The following is a 27707-nucleotide window of genomic DNA, read 5'->3' as shown; positions in this document are numbered from 1 at the left end:
GCCTTATCTGTTATCACTTTTTGGCGTAACAGTGCGCCTTGCCCTTTATTTTTATTATTATTATACTTTTGTTCCTCTCATCTCCATCATATCAAGTTCTTTCACCGCTTAGCATTCTTTCCCAACATGTTTTTCCTTGCAAAATTCCCATTTTAGAGAGCAGAAATAATTCTAAAACTTGTAAAGAAATGGACTTTTGAGTCTCCTATTTCAAATATAGGAATGGAAATCCTATATTGTTTTCCATCTCACTGAAGATTCCTCTAATGGTTGGGCTTGGGGCTGGAACAATCTTTTCTCTTCCAAAGCTCGGCTCAATTAAGAAATGAAACTGCAATTCATTGTACCAAAAACAGAGGATGTAAGAAATTTTTCTCTGTCCACATGATTCTTTTTACTCAGATTCAATAGAGCTAAAGATTGCATTGTAGTTTTAGAAATGTGGACTCACGTTGGTCATTTGATGTAAAGCTTGGAAAAATGAAATTCTGTTCTATTCCAATTTGGGTTATATTTCGTGGTTTGCTTCTAAATTTTGGTCATTCAAGACAATTATCAGAATTGCAAGCCTCATTCGAAAGTCTCTCTATTGAGACCTCAAGCTGTGATCGGATCAATGTTCTCATTTGTTGTATATTGAAGTTGGCATTCGTACTTCTATTTTTAGATTTGTTTTTTCATTTTTTTTTTGGATATCAACAGATTTTATTTAAGAGCACAAAATGTCATCAAATCCCGGATTGAGATGATAAATCCACATAGAATAAGCAGGACGAGGTGAAAAACCCCAAAACAAGATTAATGGGAGGCAGGAGCTTAAAATATTGGCAGGATATTCCTTCTCCGGTATATAGTCTCTAATAGTCAAATTTGGGCATGGTGGTACTCATGATCTATTGACCTCGGCATTAGCTTTTTCTTTTAGATACGTTGGGATCATAATCGGGTCTTGTTGGGCGTAAAACGGGCCCGACACTCGACAACGCTGCATCTCAATGCACCTGTTACCTAAAAATCATGATAATCCTTATATTAGGATCTAGGGTTTGTTGTAGGGTTTGGAGACCTTAAACTTGCCCTAAGAGGTAAAAAATCCAAGGAGGGGAAGGCAACCCGGTCAACACAACCAGGTTCTGCTTGGCCAACCAATCCATGCTCGGTTGACTGTGTCAGTCGGCCGACCAAAGCCTTGGTCAACCGTCCAAGTAGTAACTCGGCCGACCCGAGGGGCATGGTTTGGGTTTTCTTCCCTCGAGCAATTCTGTCCGGACCCTAATATTTACTCCATAATCCATTGTTTTAATTCTGTCTTGGAGTCTTTTTTTTATTGTGTTTCTAACATGAAGTTCGCCGGGATCTTGGCAGAAAACGATTTCCATGGACCCTTCCCTAGGTGAAACCCAACCGTTCCTGCTACCCAAGTTTGAGTTTACTTTTGGAGAAGACACAAGATCATCAAGATTGTTCTAGGGTTGTGATTCTTCGCTTTAAAACTAACATGCTCAGAACAAGATTTTTGTTTTATATGTTTTCGTCATTTCCATTGCGCCTTGATCCCGTGTTCTATTAACAAGTTCATCGTCTTCCGATGTTGTATGATGCTGAGGAAGTGATGGACGGGCTTATGGCTAAACTCCTTGAAGGAGTATATGGATCCTTGTCGGAGCCGTGAGCACCATTGTGCGTGCCCTCGCAAGGGTGGCCAGAAAAGCACTGCACATGACTTCGTCTGAAGTAGGGGTGTAAACGAGCTGAGCCGAGCCGAGCTTGGCCAGGCTCGGCTCGGCTCGGTTCGGCTCGTTAAGCTCAAAAGCTCGGCTCGGGCTCGAACCAGGCTCGTCTCGGGCTCGAACCAGGCTCGGCCAGGCTCGCGCGCCTTACCGAGCTCGGGTTATATTAAGTTAACACCCCTTATCTTCCCTGGACAGCCCTATCTAGTGTAATTTGACTACTTTTTTTACACTATGGGGGGTGGTCCAAGTAACAAATGGGTTCCAAAAATGAAGTGACATATTTTGCCTCCCCCTTTCACTCCCTAGACAACCCTTTTAGTGTATATATTAATATATAATATATATATATATATATATATATATTTAAATATACTAAATTCTTAACGAGCCTTAAAGAGCCGAGTCGAGCCTGGCCTAAATCGGGCTCGGCTCGTTAAGCTTAACGAGCCTGGCAAGCCGGCTCGGCTCGTTAAGGATTCGAGCCGAGCTCGAGCGAGCTTCCGAGCCTGAGCCAAAATTGACACCCTTAGTCTGAAGCCTCGTGCAGTAGTATCATCGTCTGAAAGGTTTTCAAGTGATCGACGGTATTTGTCGTCCCATCGTATTGGGCTACCTGTGGCATCTTGAATTTGAGAGGGAGGGGGCGAGGAGGATCTCCTTCGTGAAGGGAGATTTGTTGGCGAATTGTTGTTTGTCCCTTAGATTCCTCTCTTTTGTGAACTCTCTGAGCCTATGATCTATCTCCTTAATTTTTTTTTTTCAATCTTGGCCGTCTTGGGGTCCAGCTCCATGGTTCGGCCAAGGGAGTCTGATATCACATGGCTTGATGCGAAGTTCGAGCGGCTGTCGTAGACCCTCTGGCGACGGGGATGACGGTCTGGTGACAGTGAAAGCTCTTCCCGACGTGAAGGTTCGCCTTCTTACCGGGTAGACCCACCCTTCGTCGTGTCCGGGCCTTTTCCTTCTCTGTAAACTTTTGAAATCGATTGTCCAGGATCACAACTTGCTGGACAAGAAGGTTAAATTCTTTTGCCGTCGGGGCAGTGGCCTGCGTTTGAGGTCGCCGGATGGTTTAAGGAGCTTCCTCTGGTAGATGGTTTCGCCCCCGGTTGGAATTTATGCGATTGCTTATTATGGTTGTCATACTTAAATCCTCAAAGGCTTTTTGTTTTGATCCCACGAATGGTGCTAATCTGTTGCCGCTTGAATCTGGGTGAAGGCTGAGTCTGCTCCCGAGGCATAGATCAGCAACCTGTGCGCACAAACCATTAGAAAATCACCCGAATTGGATTCTGGGAAGTCTTAGTCAGCAATGAAAACATATAGGAAGGCTAAGCAGTGTGGCCGCCCAACAAAACTCAAAAAAGTTTCAAAATCTTTACCTTTGAGCGTCTTTTTTATAGAGTTAAGAGTCCTGATGAGTTCAAAAAGTTGCCTTTCAGAACCTCGTTCCTTACTGGTTGAGCTTCCTTCTTAGATTGGTTAAGTTTCAGAGAAAAATACAAGATGGGCCAGGGATTTACAATATATGATGATTTATAGATAGAAAGCGTTTGTTCTCGTTGTCAACCAAACAGAAGATAGCAGGCCTATCAAAGGATAAAATGAAGGGAAAAATACAGATACAGTCCCTCAACTTTCTGACATTTTCAACTATAACCCTGACTTTCAAAAGTCACCAACTACATCCCCTGAGGTTTCAATTTGTATAAGGTAGACCCCCTCATTTGACGGTTCGTCCACAGATCGAAGGGTTAGGATGGTCCTATGGAGCTGTTTTTTTTTGGGGCACACCCTATCTATATCAGGGCACATCAATTGAACGATTTGGATTATCCAAAGAACGTGGGACCACTGTGTTTTTAGCAGTGTTTGGATTTGGGTATGGGGTTTGGAGGGGGGTATGGGGTCTTCATTAGCATTGGTAGTGTTTCAAAAGAGGGGGTCTACCTTATACAAATTGAAACCTCAAGGGGTGTAGTTGGTGACTTTAAAAGTCAGGGATAGAGTTGAAAATGTCAGAAAGCTGAGGGGGTGTAATTGTATTTTTCCGTAAAATGAACCTTGACTTATTATCCCGACCAAGAACAACCCCCACATTGGTAGGGTATCATATTTCCCCTGGAATATTTGCCCGACCATACCTTTATTCTTCAATCTGACATGTTTTCCAAAGTTTGAGTTTCTTCTCTTTTTGCTCATTGGCTGTTTAATGTGATTCCCACCCTATCTCTCTCTCTCTCTCTCTCTCTCGCCCTATCTTCAATTCTATCTCGCTTTCTCACCGACTATCCCTTCCAAATCTAGGGTTTCGTTTCTTTAGATCGAATCCCCTTTTCGAATTTTTCTACTTCAAGAGAAGACACTCGAGTCCTTCTCAACTATCTCTCACCGAACCGGTAAGCCATCTCATCTCTCTCTCTTTGTATCTTTCTCTATGGCATTGTATCTTTCTTTTTATATTGCTGTCTTTTTTTTTTCTTTTTGCTTCAAGATCTTTATTTTCTGTAAAGTAAAACTAGCTTTAGATGAGTCCAGTATGTATGGATAGGGTTAGATGAGACTCTGCTGCTTAATAAAGAACTTGTTTAATCAAAGGCAAGAAACCAAACAAATGACTAGAAATGTGAACTTTCTGTTTCGTATGTTGCTCTGGAAACAGCTATGAAAAGCTCTGCTCTAGTTCAATAATGAAAAAAAAACCCTGTTTTGCTACCTTTACATTCTTAGAAATTGCATACAGGGCGTTGGGCGAAATGAGTTACAAAACCTTTAGATTCTTTGTATTCATTCTAATGTTATTAAACTTGATTTCGAATACAACGTGTTAAATCTCAATGTTTTGATCAGTATTAATGTGGAATCTGGCTGGACGCGAGAGGCATCTCAACTGTTTGATAGAATGACACAACGAATTTTGGTTTCTTGGGATGCTTTGATCTCTGTTTTAATGAGGTGGATGTGAGGAGGCACATCTAAATTGTTGGATCGAATGATAGATCGAACTTTGTTATATTCATTACAATCTTGTAAGATCCAATAGTTACACCAACGATCTTGCAAATAACGTTGTTTTAGGGATAGGTTAGTCATTCCGGATACATATCTGATCCCTTAATAGGAAATTCGTTGTTTAGCTTTGTGCTCGTTTAAGCGTCAAGGCTCCTCATCCAGTCATCTCTCCTCCTAGCTGCTGTTTTTGTTCTACTGAAGCTTTACTCTTTCTTGAAAAAAAAAAATGCAAGCACATATTAAATCCTTAATTTAAAGCTGAACTTGTAATTTTAACGTTAAAGCTCCCAATCCAACCTCAGTTCACCTTTAACAATAGAAAGATCGTACAAGATTGTAATGAATACAACAAAGTTCGATCTATCATTCGATCCAACAATTTAGATGTGCCTCCTCCCATCCACCTCATTAAAACAGAGATCAAAGCATCCCAAGAAACCAAAATTCGTTATGTCATTCTATCAAACAGTTGAGATGCCTCTCGCATCTAGCCAGATTCCACCTTAATACTGATCAAAATATTGAGATTGAACACCTTGTATTCGAAATCAAGTTTAATAACATTAGAATGAATACAAAGAATCTAAAGGTTTTGTAACTCATTTCGCCCAACGGCCCTGTATGCAATTTCTAAGAATGTAAGGTAGTAAAACAAGATTTTTTTCTTTATTGAACTAGAGCAGAGCTTTTTCATAGTTGTTTCTAGAGCAACATACGAAACAGAAAGTTCACATTTCTAGTCATTTGTTTGGTTCCATGCCTTTGATTAAAGTAGTTCTTTTTTAAGCAGGAAAGTCTCATCTAACCCTATCCATACATACCAGACTCATCTAAAGCTAGTTTTACTTTACAGAAAATAAAGATCTTCAAGCAAAACGAAAAAACAGACATCAATATAAAAAGAAAGATACAATGCCAGAGAGAGAGAGAGAGAGAGAGAGAGAGAGAGAGAGAGAGAGATGAGATGGCTTACCGGTTCGGTGAGAGATAGTTGAGAAGGACTCGAGTGTCTTCTCTTGAAGTAGAAAAATTCGAAAAGGGGATTCGATCTAAAGAAACAAAACCCTAGATTTGGAAGGGATATTTGGTGAGAAAGAGAAACAGAATTGAAGAGAGAGAGAGAGAGAGGGCGGGAATCACATTCAACAGCCAATGAGCAAAGAGAGAAAAAGCTCAAACTCTGGAAAACATGTCAGATTGAAGAATAAAGGTGTGGTGGGACAAATATTCTGGGGGAAATATGACACCCTACCAATGTGGGGGTTGTTCTTGGTCGGGATAATAAGTCAAGGTTCATTTTACGGAAATACAGTTACACCCCCTCAGTCTCTGACATTTTCAACTCTATCCCTGACTTTTAAAGTCACCAACTACACCCCTTGAGGTTTCAATTTGTATAAGGTAGACCCCCTCTTTTGAAACACTACCAATGCTAATGAAGTCGCCATACCCCCCTCCAAACCCCATACCCAAATCCAAACACTGCTAAAAACACAGTGGGCCCACGTTCTTTGGATAATCCAAATTGTTCAATTGATGTGCCCTGATATAGATAGGGTGTGCCCCAAAAAAAAACAGCTGCATAGGACCATCCTAACCCTTCGATCTGTGGACGAACCGTCAAATGAGGGGGTCTACCTTATACAAATTGAAACCTCAGGGGGTGTAGTTGGTGACTTTTGAAAGTCAGGGTTATAGCTGAAAATGTCAGAAAGTTGACGGGCTGTATCTGTATTTTTCCCTTCATTTTATCCTTTGATAGGCTTGCTATCTTCTGTTTGGTTGACATCGAGAACAAACGCTTTCTATCTATAAATCATCATATATTGTAAATCCCTGACCCATCTTGTATTTTTCTCTGAAACTTAACCAATCTAAGAAGGAAGCTCAACCAGTAAGGAACAAGGTTCTGAAAGGCAACTTTTTGAACTCATCAGGACTCTTAACTCTATAAAAAGGATGCTCAAAGATAAAGATTTTGAAACTTTTTTGAGTTTTGTTGGGCGGCCACACTGCTTAGCCTTCCTATATGTTTTCATTGCTAACTAAGACTTCCCAGAGTCCAATTCGGGTGATTTTCTGATGGTTTGTACGCACAGATTGCTGATCTATATCTCGGGAGTAGACTCAGCCTTCACCTAGATTTCAGCGGCAACAGATTAGCACCATTCGTGGGATCAAAACAAAAAGCCTTGGAGTATTTAAGTATGACGACCGATGCAGCACCATCCTAATATCTGCATCACGACTATAATAAGCAATCGCATGAATTCCAAACGCAGGCCGCTGCCCCGACGACAAAAGAGTTTAACCTTCTTGTCCAGTAAGTTGCGATCCTGGACAATCGATTTCAAAAGTTTACAGAAAAAGAAGCGGCCCGGACACGACGGAGGGTCTACCAGGTAAGAAGGCGAACCTACACAACGAGAAGGCAAACCTTCATGACGGGAAGAGCTTTCACTGTCACCAGACCGTCAACCCCGTTGCCAGAGGGTCTACGACAGCCGCTCGAACTTCGCATCAACCCATGTGTTGTCAGACTCCCCTGGCCGAACCATGGAGCTGGACCCCAAGACGGCTAAGATTGAAAAGAAAATTAAGGAGATAGATCATAGGCTCAGAGAGTTGATAGCGGACAAACAACAATTCGCTAACAAATCTCCCTTCACGAAGGAGATCCTCCTCATCCCCTCCCTCTCAGATTCGTGATGCCACAGGTAGCCCCAATACGATGGGATGACAAATACCGTTGATCACTTGGAAACCTTTCAGACAATGATACTGTTGCACGGGGTTTCAGACAAAGTCACGTGCAGTGCTTTTCTGACCACCCTCGCAGGGGCACGCACAATGGTGCTCACGGCTCCGACCAAGATCCATATACTCATTCGAGGAGTTTAGCCATAAGCCTGTCCATCACTTCCTCAGCATCATACAACATTGGAAGACGATGAACTTGTTAGTATAACAAGGGATCACGGCGCAATGGAAATGACGAAAACATATAAAACAAAAATCTTGTTCTGAGCATGTTAGTTTTAAAGTGAAGAATCACAACCCTAGAACAATCTTGATGATCTTCTGTCTTCTCCAAAAGTAAACTCAAACTTGGGTAGCAGGAACGGTTGGGTTTCACCTATTGAATGCTGTCTATCCTATTATCAATCCTCCTAAGAATCTCTCTAGCCTTGAGAATCAGTTCAGCAAATATCGATTTGCCATTATTCCTTCCGGTTGCCCAAGAAATTACATTTGCCAAATCACCCTCAATCGTTGAACTTTTGTCTTGATTTCCTGAAAAAAATTCAGTCCTTGAAGAATTGCCGTAATTCGGTCCCGTTAGAATCTGTACGTCCAATTGAACCCGAAAAAGCTTTGATGATTTCCCTCATCATTTTCGACTGCTCTGCCTAATCCTCTTGGACCTGGATTGCCTCTAGAACTTCCATCAAATTTAATTTTCTACTTGGGTGGTGGAGGGGCCTATCCCACCACTATCTTCGATGGAACTGCATGATCCCAAGCTATAGATACCATTCCATTTATTATTGGACACTGCTGTAGTAAACGTCCACTTGGAGTCTACAGCCTTAGCCCAAACGACTAACTCCACTTTAATGTCATTGATAATAGCTTCAATTCTTTTAGATCTTCCATCAAAGATTTTGTTATTACGCTCTTTCCATAAATTCCACGTAATTGTGAAGGGCTTCATTTATCATTTAAAAAAAATTGTGAAGGGCGTCATCTTCCACAGCATCTTTCCACATTTTCCATAATTTCTCAGCCACCATACAGAAATGGGGTCCTCCATTTCTCAGGGAACAACCATTGCAACCCAAAACATTTCAGCAGCATAGTCCAAACAGTCTGTGCAACACTGCAGTGAATGAAAATGTGATCGGTAGTTTATGTTTGAAGACAGCAAAGGATGCACCTGCTGGCCATTCCGAAAATTTTCTTTTGTTGGATGTCGCACGTGTTAATGATACTTTCTATGGCAGTCCAAGAGAACGCCTCTACACGAGGAACAAACCAGGGCTTTCCAGGCTAAAACACGGTCATTTTTGAAACCAGATATCCTTACGATAAAGTTTTGAGAAAGATGTAAATGTGACTGATTTTATGTGTTGACTCAAAGAACGCCATTTCTTCCTCTTCTTTGAAATTTTTGATAAAATTATATTGCCGTTCTAACTTTTCGTGGCACCATCTAACCATATCCATAATATTGATATCTAAGTAAACCTTACATGCTTGTTTTCCAACAATTTATCATCCCACAATTTATTTTCTATTCCATCTCCCACACTATACCTCATTCCGTCTTCAAATTTCTCATGAACAATAGTAACAACTCTCCCTATACCGGATCTGTGATCACATCTAGGGGTAATCACATTCCATGGGTTATTGTTAACTTTGTATTTAGATACAATGATGCATCTCCCAAGAGCCATTTTGCCTTCTCCATATTGCCTTTGTGCCTAAATCCCTTGAGTCTTAGGTAGGCAGGCACAATTCCTCCCATTTGATCAACTGTTTAGTCATTCTCTTTGTAATTTTTCAAGCCTCTTCTCAACGGATATGAGGATATTAAAGATAGATATGTAATATATTGCCTTCTCCATATTACCTGATATGTGCATGTGCTTACTGATGTTCTGATGTATTTTGCAGACTTTGTGATATTGAATGAGTATTCTTGTCTTGGGTACAATACTCAGATGTGATGCTATGATCCTTGTGTTGTGACTCTACAAGATTAGAATGCCGTGATGCTATTCTTTCCTTTTTTTTCTGTAAGTTCATAACTGTTTATCATTTTCTACAACCTTGAATAGATGATTTTTTAGTATTTCATGGGCATTTAGTATTGAAAGTGGTTGAAAACCCTTATAGGAAAGAGGCATTTCCCCCATGATTTGTGATTTTATATTGGTGGGAATTTTTTAATTTTTGAAATGGTAGAATTGTTGGAAATTTTTTACCTGCATCATTACTGTCTCTGTAGAGGTATTCAATAAAATTGGGGCATACTAGTCAGAGAGTGTTCATACAATGTTTTGGAAAAATACATGCAAGATTTGGTTATATGAATTCAGAAGAGAGTGGTGCCCATGAGCTCCTAAAATCCTGCTGTGTTTCGCGAACCCTCTCGGTTTGCACCAGATACGAATCAACTGACAAAATGGGGGTTGATGATAAATAATCACCTTCCAAAACATGCACGTCCATTACCTTAAGGACATGATAGTAAGGGCTTTAGACTTTGTTTCAATTGTCATATGTCGACTGCCAAGCTTGTCTATTTTTTTTGTAGAGGAAATAAATACTGTTTTTGTTTCACCAAATTCACTGTATGTTTATGCACAAATCTGTACTATCTTTATTGCAGGTATGCATTTAGTTTTCAACGTCTTCATTATTTTTTGTAAGTATTCACTTTTGTCACCACGTCTGTAGTACTGTTGCACTTAATTTTGTGCTGCTTCTTGTATGTTTTGTATTTTGTCAGATGAATGATCTCCTACCAGGTTTCCTAGTTTTTATTCACACACACACACACACACATATATATATGTGTGTGTGTGTGTGTGTAGTACTGTTGCACTTAATTTTGTGCTGCTTCTTGTATGTTTTGTATTTTGTCAGATGAATGATCTCCTACCAGGTTTCCTAGTTTTTATTCACACACACACACACACACACACAGATATATATATATGTGTGTGTGTGTGTGTGTGTGTGTGTGTGTGTGTGTATCTACTATAATAAGCTGGATGGAAAAGAAGAGAATTTTTTGATTTTTTTGAAAATTCTATGAGAATTACACATCACTTTTTTTGACTTTTTTTACCAAATGCACCCATTCAACACATATTTTCAATCCTACCCCCTCCTTTATGCTTTTAACAAAGGCACCCATTAAAGCCATATAATTTCAATCTTACCCCCTTCCTTTATGGTTTTTTAATAAAAAATATATAGGGTGATCTTAACCATCCGATTTAAGAGGAATTATGGAAACATCTATAGATTGGAGGGCTAAGCTCAGCCTATGGAAATGATTTTTGGGGCACAACCTATTTATGTTGTGTTCCATCACATGGACGGTTTGGATCAACCTATGACGTGGTCCGGACAGTTCTTTGTCGGCCCGTGCATCGCACGGGGTTTTTTACTAGTGTATATATATAGCAGAAGAGAAAAGGAGAGAATTATTTGAATTTCTCCCAAAATTCTAAGAGAATTACACATCACTTTTTTTTGACTTTTTTAAACAAAGGCACCCATTCAACCCACATATTTTCAATCCTACCCCCTCCTTTATGCTTTTTAACAAAGGCACCCATTAAAGCCACATAATTTCAATCCTACCCCCTCCTTTATGCTGTTGTAATAAAAAAATGGACAAAGTCAACATAGTGACGTTTTTTCTTTGCAAAAATACGGATTGGGTGCATATGTTACATTATACTACGGATTTTTGTGAACATATTACATAATATTACGACTTCCGGACACCTTTACAAATATTGACGAATTGCGGGCACCTTCAAAGGAACACCAATTATGGAAACCTCTATAGACTGGAGGGCTAGGATCAGCCTATGGAAATGATTTTACGGGCACAACCTATTTATGTTGTGTTCCATCACACGGTTTGGATCAATCTATGATGTGGTCTGTACAATTCTTTGTCGGCCCGTGCATCGCACGGGGTTTTTTTACTAGTGTGTGTTTGTGTGTGTGTGTGTATATATATATATATATATATATATATATATATATATATATATATATATATATATATATATATAACACTTTCCTAACACACACACACACACACACATATATATATGTGAAAAGGTTTCGTGAGGTTAACCTCATATAGCTTATATGAGGTGGTGCTCCCAAAACATAAGGGGCCCACATTGTTAGGATGATCCAAAGCATTCATTTGCAAGGCCCCATCATAGATAGGGTGTGTACAAAAAATCAGCTCCATTGGATCATCCTAACCCATCCAAAAGTGGAGGGCAAAATGGATAGACACTTTTTGTCCACAAATCTGCCCATTTTTTCCTCCACTTTTGGAGGGGTTAGGATGATCCAATGGAGCTGATTTTTGGTACACACCTTATCTATGATGGGGCCTTGCAAATGAATGGTTTGGATCATCCAAACAAAGTGGGCACCTTATGTTTTGTGAGCGCCACCTCATATAAGCTTACACGAGGTTAACCTCAGGAACTCTATTCTCTCTCTCTGTGATATATATATATGGGATTTGCTAGCCAATTTCGTGCAAAGCCATTAGCGGCTGGCTTTTGCATGTGAGAACAGCCACCTTTGATGTGACAAAATGTGCTAAAAAGTCAACCTGTGTGGCTGTTCTCACATGCAAAAGCCAGCTGCAAAATTGGCTAGCAAATCTCACCCACACTCACACATGTGGGATTTGCTAGCGTCCATTGCAGAGGGCATTTTTGCGGTGGCCTGTTGCATGTGAGAGCAGCCACCTCGTGAATGAATACAAAATCTGCTGAAAAGTTAGCCCGGTCACCTCGTGAATGAATACAAAATCTGCTGAAAAGTGAGCCTGTGTGGCTGCTCTCACATGCAAGAGGCCATCCTCAAAATGCCCTCTGCGATGGACGCTAGCAAATCCCTATGCGCACACACACATATATATCAAGCTTGCTATATCTACAAAAGCTTGGTTTTATCTTTTAGATGATGTGGGTCTTTTTATTTTTTCTATTTAATGAATTGATTCTCCATCAGTGTAACATATCGTTGCCAGAGGCATTTCACCACATTCAATGGAGGAAAATGATATGATGCTGCCTAGGGAAGGCCTCAGGGCTGGGACCGCCACTCTGCGCATCAGGCACGTGGTGCGCATGGAGTGGCCATCCCGTCCAGGCATCTCCACGGTGCCCAGCTAGCAAACGTCATTCATGGAAGGATGGTAGTGGTTGTTGGTGGTAGGAGCAAGTGGTTTGGATGTGGGAGCAAGATTATCTGATGAGAGTGATGCCTTGGCCATAAGTGTTCCTTATAGGCCCCATAGATATTTTGACCTAGTAACTGGGCCATCTTAGGTGTTTTTGGTGGCACCCAAGTTGAAACTCCATGAGTTGAGTTCAGCAAAATTGTTCCTTATAGCCTGAATGAATTATTATTATTATTATTTTTAAGATTGATCACGAGACCAAATAGTTCATCTTTCCCGACACGATTGAAAACAAGTGATGGTTGTGAACCCTCCACTGATTGTCGTTGTGAATGCTAACAGGTGCCCTAACATGCCACTTCTTCTTTGAATCCATTCCTTGGTTTGGGCTAAAAAAATTGCATTTTTGAATATGATTGTAGCGTACAATTCTTTCATTATGCTAGAACTACTAGTTCTAGATGCTATGCATTTTTCTCATACAAGCTTCTACGAATTTAACCTTTTTCTACATTAGAACTATCATCTTTTTGCCTTTTATTTCACATTTGTCTTCCCTCACAATTTATTTACTTAAAGCCAATATGTGTACTCTCTTTTCCTGACAGGATATTTTAATTTTGCTTCTTACAGTGGACCTTGCTCTGCCTTTTTTAGTCAGCAGCAACCATGCAAAATGATAGCAATATTACTTCCCCTTCATCTAACCCTTCTGGCCGGGTTCGGCACCGCAGACGCTCAAATGAGGTTCGTTTCTTGGGTTTTCCATATTATCGTTTGGAGACATTTTTCTACTCTTTGTTTTGCTGTTATTTTTTAATAGTCACGGAATCTCATTAAACCTGGAAGAGAATCATTCTTGAAAATCATAGTGTTTTTTAAAGCACTACAAGGAGAAGGAGAGGGATATACTCCTTTTCAAATCGCCCCATGTTTGTTTTTTGACATATACAACTCTTACTAGCTGTTTCTTCTAGGCATGGTGTAAATTATATTCAACTGAATGGTTCAGGTGCATCTTTATTATTTGTTAGCATATTTGCTGATTAAAAATTTTGTGCTCTTGGGCTGAACAGTCTGCCATTAAAATTCTTTTTTTTTTTTTTTTGAAAATCTTCCATTTCTTGCGGTTCTGCCATTGGAATTCTGTTCTGCAACATATGAATTTTAATAGAGAAACCACTTAGATCCTTTAAAAGCGTAGCTGATGGTGAAGAAATCTGGCCTCCTTGATCCAAGGGTTGGTAGAGCTCCAATCTGTGGCGTCCTGCATAGAAAGCGTTAGGGGTCTCGGAGTTTTGGCTCCGGGAAGCCTCTCCGATGCTCAAGTCAGAAATCGGTTTCACAGGTAAAGCCAAGTGACAGAAGCAACAAGTAGGAAAGAGCTTTTCTCATGGTTTAAGGTTGAAGGTGGCTAGAAGGAGTCCTGGTACCTTTGAGCGTGGGGGTTTATATAGGGAGGGGACTTCTGCAACATAGCTTCGTTCGTTGGTGGGGAGTATAATGATGACGCACCATGTGGGTAATTAATGGCGCGGGGGGGGGGGGGGGGGGGGGGGGCATTAATTGGCCCTCAGGGAGGTTGGGTGGGCCTTTTGGTGCCGCACGTGTGGGAGGTAGCGTATGCCAGGAGGGGACGGGGAGATCAATCAGCGTGCTTTTGTCAGCTTCTACCGCATGGCGGGATTCGACAACAAGAAGAGGGGATATCAACTTTACCCCTAACAGTAGCGTATCTGAATATGGGAAAATGATACTTTGATAAGGGCTAGGGATATGCCTCTGGTACTTGTAATCTATATATATATATATATATATATATATATATATATATATATATATATATATATATATATATTTGAAATGGCACTTGTAATCCATATCTTATTTCTCTTTCTTTTTATTTCTTAGCGAAATGGACAAAGCTCAGTTCATGGTACCAATACTTAATCCTCTTGTTATATAGCACATGATGCTATACATCAGATCTTTCTGCCTGTAGGCCTAAAAATTGTTTTTTTATTTAGTCTCATAATGGCATTGACTATACTATGCTTTTATCAAAATAAACTGTAGTATGCTCCAACTAGTGACTTAAACCAGTGAGCGGATAACTGAATCAACTTTACCAAGTGGGCTGAAAAATCTCCTGTCGTTAAGGCAAACACTCAACTAAGCCTTTGTCCCAAACTAGTTGGGGGGTCGTTAAGGCAAACACTATATCTTAAAAATCTAACTCGAAAACTAATTTACTTTAAATTTTAAACTACATATTGATCTTTTTATTTTATCCCTTGGCTTAAGGGGCTCATTCTATCCCATGGAGATTTGCCCCATTTTTTGACGAGATTCAGGACCTAATCTCGGGTGCAAACATCGTATTCAAGCATGTCAGGAGGTCCGCCAAATGCGTGGCCGACCGATTAGCCAGATTAGAGGTGTTCAAGGAAGGGCTACAGCCTTTTGATTTTCTTCCTCCTTAATTCTTATTTCTTTTTCCTCTCTAGGTCTATGGAGGGATTCTTTTCTTCTCTTTGTTTTTTCGATTTGTTGTTGCCTGTATTGTGACCATTATATAAAAAAAAAATTGAATGTTATAGTACCATTTTTATAGTTAATACTATATTGCTCATGGCTTGTTATATTAATTCAGTATTGCTCATTGTCATTTACTAGTTCTTCGTCATTTTCTATTATAATCTGATAGATTATACCCTAAAACTGGAAATTACAAAAAATTTACCAATTGAGTGTTACAAATATATCCCACATCCTAGGTTTAAGGAAGGAGTATCTTTATTCATACCCATATTTGATAAAAAGCATATAGATCCTTGTCCTACCCATATCATAAGATTTTTGGGTTTAGGGGGATTCCTGTACGCAATCCCTTTCCACAAATGCCCGAATCGGTATCCAGGTAACATAGTTTTATTTTGTTGCTTGGGGTGTTTTAATTATGACACCGACTACTAGTGTCTCGTTGTGCTGTTACATCTCTGTCAGTTAGGGCCAAACATGCCATATTTTTCTAGTGTCCCGCGCATCACGGAGCATGATTGTGGGTTTCTGGAATTTTTTTTTTTAGCTTGATAATCTGTTTTTGTAGCTTGATAATCTGTTTTAGCATGATTGTGGCTTTGTCGAAATTTTTTTGTTGCTTGAGAATCTGTTTTTGGTGTCAGGTTCCTATTGATCCAAATAGATCAAATGAAGGTCATCTGCTCGTTGATGATCAGAACAAATACAAATCGATGCGAATTCGTGCCCATTCATCCGTGTGGATGATTGGGGGTTTTGCATTTATTATCTACATGGGCCATCTATATATTTGGGCTATGATTGTTGTCATCCAAATTATTATGGCAAAGGAACTGTTCACTCTAATGATGAGAGCTCATGAAAGTAGGCGTCTTCCAGGCTTCAGGCTCTTAAATTGGTGCGTATTCCTCTCTTATTATCTTACATTATCCTATTTTCCATGTTACATGGATTCTTCTAAATGGGAGAAGAATCCATGTCAGACACGTCTCGGATTCCAATACTTTAGGATTCTCTGAGACACTTCTAGATCTCTTTATCTTGTTTTTTTGCATACCATTACCACAACTTTGCAATTACCTCATGTTTTGAGTTTTACCCATCCTATTAATAAGTTTTGTAAATAGAAATAAAATATTATAGGAAAAATTATTAAAAAAATGCAAAGTTATGTCTAAATTGTGAATAAAAGGTAGTGATTTGAAATTTATAAAAAATGTGTTGTTAGGTGAGAGAAGATGGCTTTTAGGACAAATATACCCCCCTACCTATTTTTTCCCTCCACCTATTTGCGCCTATCCCTATGCACTTATTACCTTCTCACCTACCACCCTCTTCTTCCTCAAGGCTTTTCTAACGTGGAAAACTCCATGGAAGGGTTTTGAAGGTTGCCATTTACAACAGGGTTTCGTATCCACGAGGGTTTATTCATGATAAACTTATCGAAGCAGTGTTACAAAATGCAAAGAAAATGGATTTTGAGCTTAAAACTGAATTTTGTTGTTTTCCCCATTTTCAAAGCAAATCCATTTTCTTTGCATTTTTGGATTCTAAAACATCAAAACCAGGCTTCAATTTATGGTTGCCTGCATGACACTAAGATCACAACGTATATCCCTATTATCCTTCGAATTATTACTCAATTTGAAGATAAAATCCTTGGAATTATCCCTATTCTACTGGCTTTCGTTAGAAGTCCGAACAAAACTTTGGACTTCCGAACGGAAGCCAGTATACGTAGCCAAATTACTGGTTCCATTCGGAAGTCCGAAGGTTTGTTCGGACTTCCGATGGAAGGCAGTTGGACTTTGTAATTCGGTAATTGTCATATGTTAGTACATCCTTTCGGTTTTTTTTTTCCGTAATTTTACTACTTTGTTTCCATTTTTCCGTAAATTTTCATTTAAAACTTAGAACTTCTGCCACAAATTCGTAATGATTACTTTTTTTTGCTATTATGTTTTTGCTAGCCACCTTTGCACCCATGTTACTTCTGCCAATCTTTGCAACAAAGGATGGGCCACAAGCCGACAAGTGGCCTCGACGAAGGTGGCTAGCAAATTTCTATAAAAAAAAAATCTTAAAAAATACGACAAAAATCCGGGTGACCCGTTGGTCGACTCGGCCCGTACGGGCCGGGCACGGGTCCAGGCTCAGTGTCTCAGTGACCCGTAATTGCCAGGTTTAAATAAAGCTCAAAAGATAAGATTTGCCCAAGAATTTCTCCCATTTTTTCTTCATTTTGGAGAAATGTGTTGAGGGAGTTTATAGGGTTCCACGTTAGCAGACAAGGGCTCGACAACCCCAGTGGTCAAACTCCCCATTTTTGCTAAATTTCAAACCAAACAGGTTTAAGCAAATCTGTATTTTTCTCAAAAAAAGGTAACCAAACAGAGCTTAGTGGTTTCAGGGTATAAGATGTGGTTCCCTAGTAGTTCTAGGGTATAAAATGTGGTTCCTTAGTGGTTCCGGGGTATAAGATGTGGTTCCCTAGAGGTTCCGGGGTATAAGCTGTGGTTCCCTCGTGGTTCCGGGGTATAAGCTGTGGTTCCGGGGTATAAGCTGTGGTTCCCTAGTGGTTCCGGGGTATAAGATGTGGTTCCCTAGTGGTTCCCGGGTATAAGATGTGGTTCCGGGGTATAACACCTCAGAACTACTATATTATGTTTTCAATAGGTTCAAGATAGTATTTTAGTGGTTTTAAAAGTCATCATGGCTCTATCATTGGTGTTTAAACCTATAGGCTACAGAACCACTATTTAGTGGTTAAATAGTGGTTCTAAGACTATAAATTATTTTTTCCCAAGTGGTTGGTACATTGTAATACTTACTTTAATGGTTTTCGAAGGGATAATGACGGTATCATTGGTGTTTGGAACATATTGAAATCATTACGTAGGCCAACAATTTAGTGGTTCCGAGAGGTTACATAGTGGTTCCAACACTCTAAATTGAGGTTCCAAGAGTCCAACTTGTGTTTGGTACATTATAATAGTATTTTAGTGGTTTTGAAAAGTCATCATGGCTCTATCATTGGTGTTTAAACCTATTGGAACCATTAAGTTGGCATCGGAACCACTATTTAGTGGTTAAATAGTGGTTTCAAGACTATAAATTATGGTTCCCAAGTGGTTGGTACATTGTAATACTACTTTATTGGTCTTCGAAGGGATAATGACTGTATCATTGGTGTTTGGAACATATTTGAACCATTACGTAGGCCTCGAACTCTAATTTAGTGGTTTTGAGAGGTTACATAGTGGTTCCAACACTCTAAATTGTGGTTCTAAGAGTCCAACTTGTGTTTGGTACATTATAATAGTATTTTAGTGGTTTTAAAAGTCATCATGGATGTATCGTTGGTGTTTTAAACCTATTGAAACCATTACGTAGGCCTCGGAACCACAATTTAGTGGTTCCGAGGAGGTTAAATAGTGGTTCCAAGAATCCATATCAAATCTTGTTGTATGACATTCGAAATGATGATGACCTAGCAATGGTGATGATGCTTTTTGAGAATAGCTTCTTAAATTGTATGAGCCTGTTCATGCGAAAGTCCCTACCAAATCCCATATTATAGTTAGACAGACGGTGGAGGATCTGAGGGAAAAAAATATAGTGGGGCCTGCTTATTTGAGTGATCTAAACCATTTACTTGCTAGGCCCTTTCATGTAGTGCCATAAAATCTTCTCTACAGGATGATCATAACCCTCTGATTTGTTAAGGCTATTTTTATGCGATCCATTCATTCTAACCCTCTATAATCCTAATGGTTCAGATCATCCTATGGGATCCAGTCATTCTAACCACATTTTCTACCCCGGAACCACTAGGGAACTACATTTTCTACCCCGGAACCACTAGGGAACCACATTTTCTACCCTTCAACCACTAGGGAACCACATTTTCTACCCCGGAACCACTAGGGAACCACATTTTATAGTCCGGAACCACTAGGGAACCACATTTTATACCCCAGAACCACTAGAGAACCACATTTTATACTCCGGAACCACTAGGGAACCACATCTTATACGCCGAAACCACTAGGGAACCACATCTTATACGCCGAAACCACTAGGGAACCACATTTTATACCCCGGAACCACTAGAGAACCATATCTTATACCCCGGAACCACTAGGGAACCACATATTATACCCCGGAACCGCTAGGGAACCACATTTTCTACCCTGGAACCACTAGGGAACAATATTTTATAGTCCAGAACCACTAGGGAACCAAATTTTATACCCCGGAACCACTAAGGAACCATATTTTATATCCCGTAACCACTAGAGAACCACATTTTATACTCAGGAACCATTAGGGAACCACATTTTATACCTCGAATCCACTAGGGAACCACATCTTATACACCGGAACCACTAGGGAACCACATCTTATACCCCAGAACCACTAGGGAACCACATTTTATACCCCGGAACCACTAGGGGACCACATTTTATACCCCGGAACCACTAGGGAACCACATTTTATACTCCGGAACCACTAGGGAACCACATCTTATACCCTGGAACCACTAAGGAACCATATTTTATATCCCGGAACCACTAGGGAACCACTTCTTATACCCCAGAACCACTAGGGAACCACCTCTTATACCTCGAAACCACTAGAGAACCACATCTTCTACTCCGGATCCACTAGCGAACCACATTTTATACCTCGGAACCACTAGGGAACCACATTTTATACCCTGGAACCACTAGGGAACCACATTTTATACCCCGGAACCACTAGGGAACCATCTTATACCCGGGAACCACTAGGGAACCAAATCTTATACCCCGAAACCACTAGGGAAGCACATTTTATACTTTGGAACCACTAGGGAACCACATTTTATACCTCGGAACCATTAGGGAACCACATTTTATACTTTGGAACCACTAGGGAACCACATTTTATACCTCGGAACCACTAGGGAACCACATTTTATACCCCAGAACCACTAGGGAACCACATGTTATACCCTGGAACCACTAGGGAACCACATCTGATACGCCGGAACCACTAGGGAACCACATCTTATACCCCGGAACCACTAGGGAACCACATCTTATACCCCAGAACCACTAGGGAACCACATCTTATACCCCGGAACTACTAGGGAACCACATTTTATACCCCGAAACCACTAGGGAACCACATCTTATACCCCGAAACCAATAGGGAACCAAATCTACTGCCTTCCGTCGTAAGTCCGAACGTTTGTTCGGACGTCCGACTCGGAAGTCCGAACAAACCTTCGGATTTCCGAATGGAACCAGTAATTTGGTTACGTATACTGGCTTCCATTCGGAAGTCCGAAGTTTTGTTCGGACTTCCGAGGGAAGCTAGTAGAATAGGGATAATTCCAAGGATTTTATCTTCAAATTGAGTAATAATTCGAAGGATAATAGGGATATACGTTGTGTTCTTAGTGTCTTTCAGGCAACCGTAAATTGAAGCTTGGTTTTGATGTTTTAGAATCCAAAAATGCAAAGAAAATGGATTTATCTTGAAAATGGGGAAAACAACAAAATTCAGTTTTAAGCTGAAGATCCATTTTCTTTGCATTTTGTAACACTGCTTCGATAAGTTTATCATGAATAAACCCCCGTGAATACGAAAGCCTGTTGTAAATGGCAACCTTCAAAACCCTTCCATGGAGTTTTCCACGTTAGAAAAGCCTTGAGGAAGAAGGTGGTAGGTGAGAAGGTAATAAGTGCATAGGGATAGGTGGAGGGAAAAAAGAGGTAGGAGGGGTATATTTGTCCTAAAAGCCATCTTCTCTCACTTGACAACACCTTTTTTATAAATTTCAAATCACTACCCTTTATTCACAATTTAGACAAAACTTTGCATTTTTTTAATAATTTTTCCAATATTATATCTACTTAACCGATTAAATTTTTCAATATATTTCTTGTTATAACAATATTATGATGTAAGATAGCAAAATTTCGAAAATTTATTAAAATATTTGGTGAATCCATGAATCATTCTTTTTGACGTTTGCCGAATCAAACACTCTTTACCCATGTTGGATTCGTATCCGTACTGATGCAACATAGCCTATTTTCTGAATGTTCTATATAAGCACTTTGCTATGCTATTTGATCGCTTTCAGCCTTTATAATGATGTTAAATTATTCATACATTCAGGTGCTGTGTGTCGCTTCATTCTTGTTTTCATTCTCCACTTCTACTTGCAGGCATTTTTTCTTCACGGCCATGCTATTTGCATATGGGCGGTTTCTCAGTCGACAACTTGTGAACACTGTATCTTCAGATAATTTCTTGTACCAGTTTGTGAGCGGCCTAATCAAATATCAGATGTTTATTTGTTATTTCTTATATATTGCAGGTTACTTTTTCCCTTCCTTATTATCTTCTATATAAAAGCTGACATCCTGATATCAAGCATATTATTTTGTAAACCATGTACTTCAAATTTGCAGAATTTGCATATTTTATGTTTCATTTATCATACCGTCTATACACATTCATGGGCTATCTTTTCCACGGATTTTTTTTCTGTTATTCCAAGAAAATGGTTTATCATTATTCTGGTAATCATATTCATATTTATAGAAACACACTTCTGAACTGAAGTTATGGTTTTTAATCTGTATTGGGTGTAGGCTTTGTGTGGTTCATTCTTACCTTAAAAGCGAAGATGTACAAGTATCAATTTGGCCAGTACGCATGGACACACATGATTCTTTTTGTTGTGTTTGCGCAGTCATCATTCACAGTAGCAAATATTTTTGAAGGAATTTTCTGGTAATATTTCATTTACATACTATTTCTTATGATGTTATCTAAATATTTTGCATGGAAGACAGAATTAATCTTAACGAGAGTCATTTATCTATGTAGTTTGGTGCAACATCATATAATTTATGGATTATTATTAAATGGCTGCTCTAACCATCCTCATTTTCATCCTTGCATTTATTTATATTCAAATGATGCAGTGGCACTGAATGCTGTAATGCATTATTATGCCATTTGAAGTAATCTATTAATTCTGTACCCTTTTCAGATTTGTATAAAACAGATGCTTCACTTTTTTTTTTACTAAACTCTTTGCGGAAGATTAAGTGTTTTTTCTTCAAGATATGTAGTATTCTTCCAGCCAGCTTTACCTTGCCCATGTGATGTAACTTGAGATTGGTGTGGTCTATGTCGTGTGGACTTCTTCCTGCAAAGAACACTTTACCTTTTGCTTTGTTTTTTCAGATATCTCCATATAAGGCTATGTGTAGTACGTATAATGCTAAGTGAGGACTGATGATTTTTTGTTGAATAAATTATAAATCACATAAACTATTTCAAGGGTCAGTAGGTTCCCAATCATGTTATTTTTCTTTCGCTAATCTTCTTGTGGCTTGGCTATCTTATGTCTCATTCACTGAACTTGGATCATGTAGTTTTGTTATTTTTCGTTACCTAGAAGGGAAGTGTCTTGATATTCTTCATACAGTGTAAGAATGCCACAGCTCTTGTCTGTTGGTCATCTGCTTTTGAAATATAACTTACTGAGAAATCTAAAAGCTGAAATACCGAGGGTAGGGCCGTGGTGGCCCGACACCGAAAGAGAAAGGAAGCATTTTGAGTATTACTTTTCTGAGAAAGCTAAAAGCTGAAATACCAAGGGTGGTGGGTCCATGGGGACCCCACACCGAAAGAGAAAGGAAGCAATACAGCTTGAAAGCGAGATAAAGTAAATGGCAGGGACAACATTCTTACTAGAAAAGTTCCATCTGGTGGGTCCGCTCCTAGCCTGTTCCTTTGCCAATTTGTTACCGCTACAAGAGATATGCAAAATGGACGCACGCATGGTGGCTCATAAACCTTACATGGGAAATTAAGTTTGCCAATCTCCAAAGACCAGACTATGATTTGTGCCAAAATGATGGCACAGGAGGACTCTTCAATTCTCCAAGGAGAGCCCTGATTGCTCCTTGCCTGAATGTTATGGCACCTGTCCGTTATGGCCACAAACATTGGCATAACAACACCAGTACCCCCCCCCCCCCCCTGCCTCTCCAAGAACCTGTTGGGTTAGGCTTGCCTGGGTAGCTGCCGTCATAGTCTTTAGTTTCATTCTAATAAGGATGCGAGGTGTGGTTCCCAGGGAATACTTTCCGCTTCTAGAAGACTTCAAAAGTGTAATTTCAATTAGGCTTGTCCATAGGATGATGGATATTGTGGTTATGGAAATAACCATCCACCAATGAGTCTTTGACATTGAAAATGCCTGTGTTTCACTCTTTCCATATGTCATCAACCCCGCAATTGTCATGGGAGTTGTATGCCACAGTTGTACGTACTGTAACCCACAGCCAACGTCTGAAAACCTTGCCGATTGGGCTAGGGAAAGACCAACATACCTCAAAGCTTTTAAGAACAGAAGACAAAACAGGTGCGGACATTCTTAACCTTTCTTTTAAAGATCATCGCAAGTATTCATGCTTTTCGCAATCAATCTCCAATAGAGTAACGACCCTTTTGAGGCATATCAATATACACCAGGAGAACCGCCATCCCAAGCCAGGTCAAGGATAGGAAAAAGGAACTCATCGAGAAGGTGTCAGCTAGAGGCCCATATCAAACATCTCTTGTCGGGTGATTTGGGGAAATATAGACCTCTTCAACAGTTCTTACCGGATATAAGAATCCGCTCTTCATTTTTGAAATATCTTCTAAAAGTCATGATCCAATCTACCTTTGATCCAGTCCATTGATTGGGGTATCGTCAACCCATATGTCCCAAAATCTTATATTGATATCCGGACCAACACAAAATCTGATTCCGAGAATGAAATATATATATATATATGTATATCTCCAATCCCATGGGCCCTACCTCCATAAGAACCTTGTAGTATCCATGTGTTACTGTCCACACCATACTTGGCATTAATAAATTGTTTTCGTATGGCATCCCTCTCCCCTCCTCCCTTTAATCAAGAAGGTCATTTGCATTATTGATCAGAGCTGTTTAGACTATAAATTAACATTCAAGGCAATCAAATTGAATTAATCTAGTTAGTACAGAAGATAGGAAGCATTTATTTGAAGAAGGGGTTCCAATATCAAATTTTGAGAGGCAATAAAGTCCCTTTGGATTGTCCTTATCAATATTAGCCCATATGTATTAATTACATGTCACTTAAAGTGTCAGTGGGCCTACTATCTATTTGGTTATGATTATTAGTTCTAATTTGTGGTAAGTTGTAGTCGCATTAGGAGTTCTTATTTGTGTTGGAAGGATGGATTAAACCCTTGTCAAGTTGAGTTAGAAGTTCAAGTCTTACTAGGAGTAGGAGCTCAATTTCAATTAGAAGTTCAAATCTTTTTAGCAGTAGGGGTATTATTTTGTATATAAATGTTAGGCCTTTGGCCTCTTTGAAGAGCACAATAGAAAGAAGGATTTGCGCCCTAACTCAGACATTGCCTAGCAAAGGAAATACCCCTTGAGCGAGGGTAACACCCCCCCCCCCCCCCCCCCCCCCCCCCCCTCTCTCTCTCTCTATTTTCTTTGAGTTTTTCTTCTTGCCGCAAATACAGGCTAGGACCATTGCCAGCAAGCCTCCACACCCTACGACCTCACCACCCTCCCTCTCCCAACCACATGGCCACTACACCCCTCCTTCAGCCTTCGACCACCTCACCCCTCTCCTCCCATCTGAGGCCCTCAATCTCTCCTTCATCTTAACCGGAATACCTTAACCCTAATCGAAGCCCCTTTTCCTCTCCTACCCACTCTTCTCCCATCTCCTACGCTCTATTCCCCACCTCTCCCTGAACCGAAACACCCACAAATCAGAAAACCTTTTCACCGCCTAGCCATAGCCCTATACGCCAGAGAAAACCCAGCCGCTCAGCCCCTCCAATGGCAACCCACAGCCCCTAGAACCCCACTAATGGCCATGGGCCCCTTTAGACTTTCCCTTTGGCTGATGGTCTCCATCACTGGAGGATTGGATTTTTTTAATCCGTAGGTTTTGGTTGGTCGTATTTTTGTCAAAAAGGGGGAATAATTAGTTTAGTGTTTTAGAATTATGTAGTTTCTTTTGTTTTTTCCATTATATTTTATGTTATATTATGAATGAAAGCTTTGCTTATGGTGATCATCTCTTCTCTTCTTGATCTTGATGATGATGTCTTGATCACCTGTTGGTGGGAGTCCTTCGATTCCGGAGGAGTGATGCCTTGGGTTATCCTTGTCTATCTCTCAAAGTAAATCTCTACCATTCTTTGTTCTTTCATTCGAAATTTAAGATTTACTAATCTTCTGAATTTTTTTCAGTTGGATTGCTTTTTTTAATCAAGGGTTTTAATAAAAGCATCAATACAAGCAATCTGAATGGATAAGATCTGAGTTCCATTGATTATATGGGATTGATCTACACCATCAGATTTTAAGGAGTGTTGATCTTGAGGTCCAATGGTCGGATCAATTTGATCTTGATTAGTATCAACTAGGTTAACCTGAATCGTGAATTTGGAGATACATTGGAAGGTTTAGATTTAATCTATTTTAACATCCTGATTGCGTAGTGTTACATAAGATCAAGGTTGATTTGGGCTTTCCCATGTAGCCCTATACCAGTTTTGCTATTTGTTTTCATCATTTTTGATACGAACCAGTTATGCATATTACTCGTGGAGCTTAATATAGGAAGATCTTTAAAGTTTAGTTACATGTGACTTCAAGACAAATTCACCTAATTTTCTTTTTGCTCTCTCCATTGAATTTGGTAAGGCAATCCAATATTATGTCTATTTTCTCCATGGGAAAACATAATTTTTGTAGCATGGGTTTTGCTACTTGTTTTCGTCATTTCTGTGATTGTTGATATCACCTCTTAAAATTAAATTCTGTAGTTGAGATCGGAGGTTCAATCCCAGTTTATTATTTCAATTAATATGGTTTTTCTGATCAGGGCTAGTTTTTCTTACAGGTTTCTTTTGCCAGCATCACTTATTGTTATCAATGACATTGCTGCCTATATCTTTGGCTTTTTCTTTGGCAGAACACCTTTGATTAAGTTATCTCCTAAGAAAACTTGGGAGGGTTTTATTGGAGCGTCTGTCGCTACTATTTTCTCTGCATTTGTGGTGAGCAGTCTGTTTTGTTATGTATAACTGAATACCGGCTTTGAAATTTTCTTTTTATATCATAGCTTATTGCTATTCAAGAAGCATATCTACACAAACGAAATCTATATCTGATAGGTCACTGAAAGTTTCTGTAAATTGCACCCTGGCTAGTTTATAGCTTGCTCCATGGTAAATTTGTTATAAACACTATAATATGTCATTGAATACAAGACACAGAATCAGCCAAGCTCGAATGCATGGGCATAGTGCGTAATATCATATTGTCAAGGCTAAATACCGCCTTAAAAGAAGCATTAAAAGCCGCTTCGGTCGGTTGCTGCAAGAATTCTTCCGTAATCTGTGTAATATCATATTCGATTTCTCTCTCTGAATTCCTGGAAGAAACACATAGAAAATCTATCCAGGAGAGGGTCCTTATACTTGTCAAGGCTAAATACTGCCTTATAGACCTCCACTTTTGAAAATAAAGCCTCATACGAGCCACATTCTCGTAGAGAGGAAAACTCGACTATCGGTCTCTAGCTTCTAAATAAAGAGCCGTAGATCTTCGCCTCTGTCAAACCTTTTCTCCATCATTTGTTTCAAATCCATTCATTGAGGTGGGTTCTCACAGCTCGATTAGAAGTGGAAAGAGGCACTTCTCTTTCATATTCATAGCCTCAATCTACTGCTAATCTGATCATTCCTTATTACACGGTTACTAAAATGTTCTTCATTCTATTTCCGAGGGCCAGCTTGAGGGCTGGAAGTTTTTGGAAGAGACTGACTCGGTCATGGGGGCTGAGCACCCCCACCATACTCACTACCTCTCCCTTCAGCTCTTGAATAAATGACCAATGTTTAGGACGCCTTCCACCAATACTTGGCACATTTGCATTGACTCTTTGGCTATCCTTGTCACCAATATAATTATAAGTGTTTTTGTTCGGTCTCCTTCCAATAGAACGATCGATGGCTGATAATAGTTCGACTCTTCCTATTTACTCCATAAATGATGTGATCCGACCGTGGGATCGTTCCTGTTTTTTCCTAGATTGATACTCTTTATTTGTTATCTTTGATTACATGATTACATCAATAAATCACCATAATATTCTGCCATGGGCATCTACCCTTTGCTAAGACTTCCTATGTCTTGATGCAGATAATAGATCCTAGTGACATCATTCTTGTGAGAGTATGTTTTTTGCAACGGCATATATATATATATATATGTGGGATTTGCTAGCGTCTATCGCAGAAGGTGTTTCGTGGAGCATCTGAGACTGTGGCTGCTCTCTTATGCAACAGATGCTCCGCGAATTGCCTTCTGCGAT

At 39.7% G+C, this 27707-nt stretch overlaps 1 protein-coding gene across 7 annotated transcripts in view; it reads left to right on the top strand.

The window, feature by feature from the left end:
* LOC143880151 (phosphatidate cytidylyltransferase 1-like) overlaps positions 1–27707 on the top strand; it is a 58316-nt gene that overhangs the window by 6830 nt on the left and 23779 nt on the right. For 2 of the 7 annotated variants that reach the window (XM_077382922.1, XM_077382924.1), the window contains 6 exons: positions 9426–9547; positions 13342–13455; positions 15894–16147; positions 21471–21622; positions 21900–22041; positions 26232–26388. In XM_077382922.1, coding sequence (XP_077239037.1) covers positions 13378–13455; positions 15894–16147; positions 21471–21622; positions 21900–22041; positions 26232–26388 — 783 coding nt within the window. In that variant the 5' untranslated portion in view covers positions 9426–9547; positions 13342–13377. Of the gene's footprint in view, positions 1–9425; positions 9548–10143; positions 10180–13316; positions 13456–15893; positions 16148–21470; positions 21623–21899; positions 22042–26231; positions 26389–27707 lie in introns of all 7 variants that reach the window. The other 5 variants (XM_077382923.1, XM_077382925.1, XM_077382927.1 and 2 more) reach the window with 5 other exon arrangements.

Source organism: Tasmannia lanceolata, unplaced genomic scaffold, assembly GCF_043159265.1.
Source record: "Tasmannia lanceolata isolate RefF3 unplaced genomic scaffold, GAP_Taslan_0.1 ptg000006l, whole genome shotgun sequence".
Classification (NCBI taxonomy): domain Eukaryota; kingdom Viridiplantae; phylum Streptophyta; class Magnoliopsida; order Canellales; family Winteraceae; genus Tasmannia; species Tasmannia lanceolata.
This window is presented reverse-complemented; position numbering and strand designations above follow the sequence as displayed.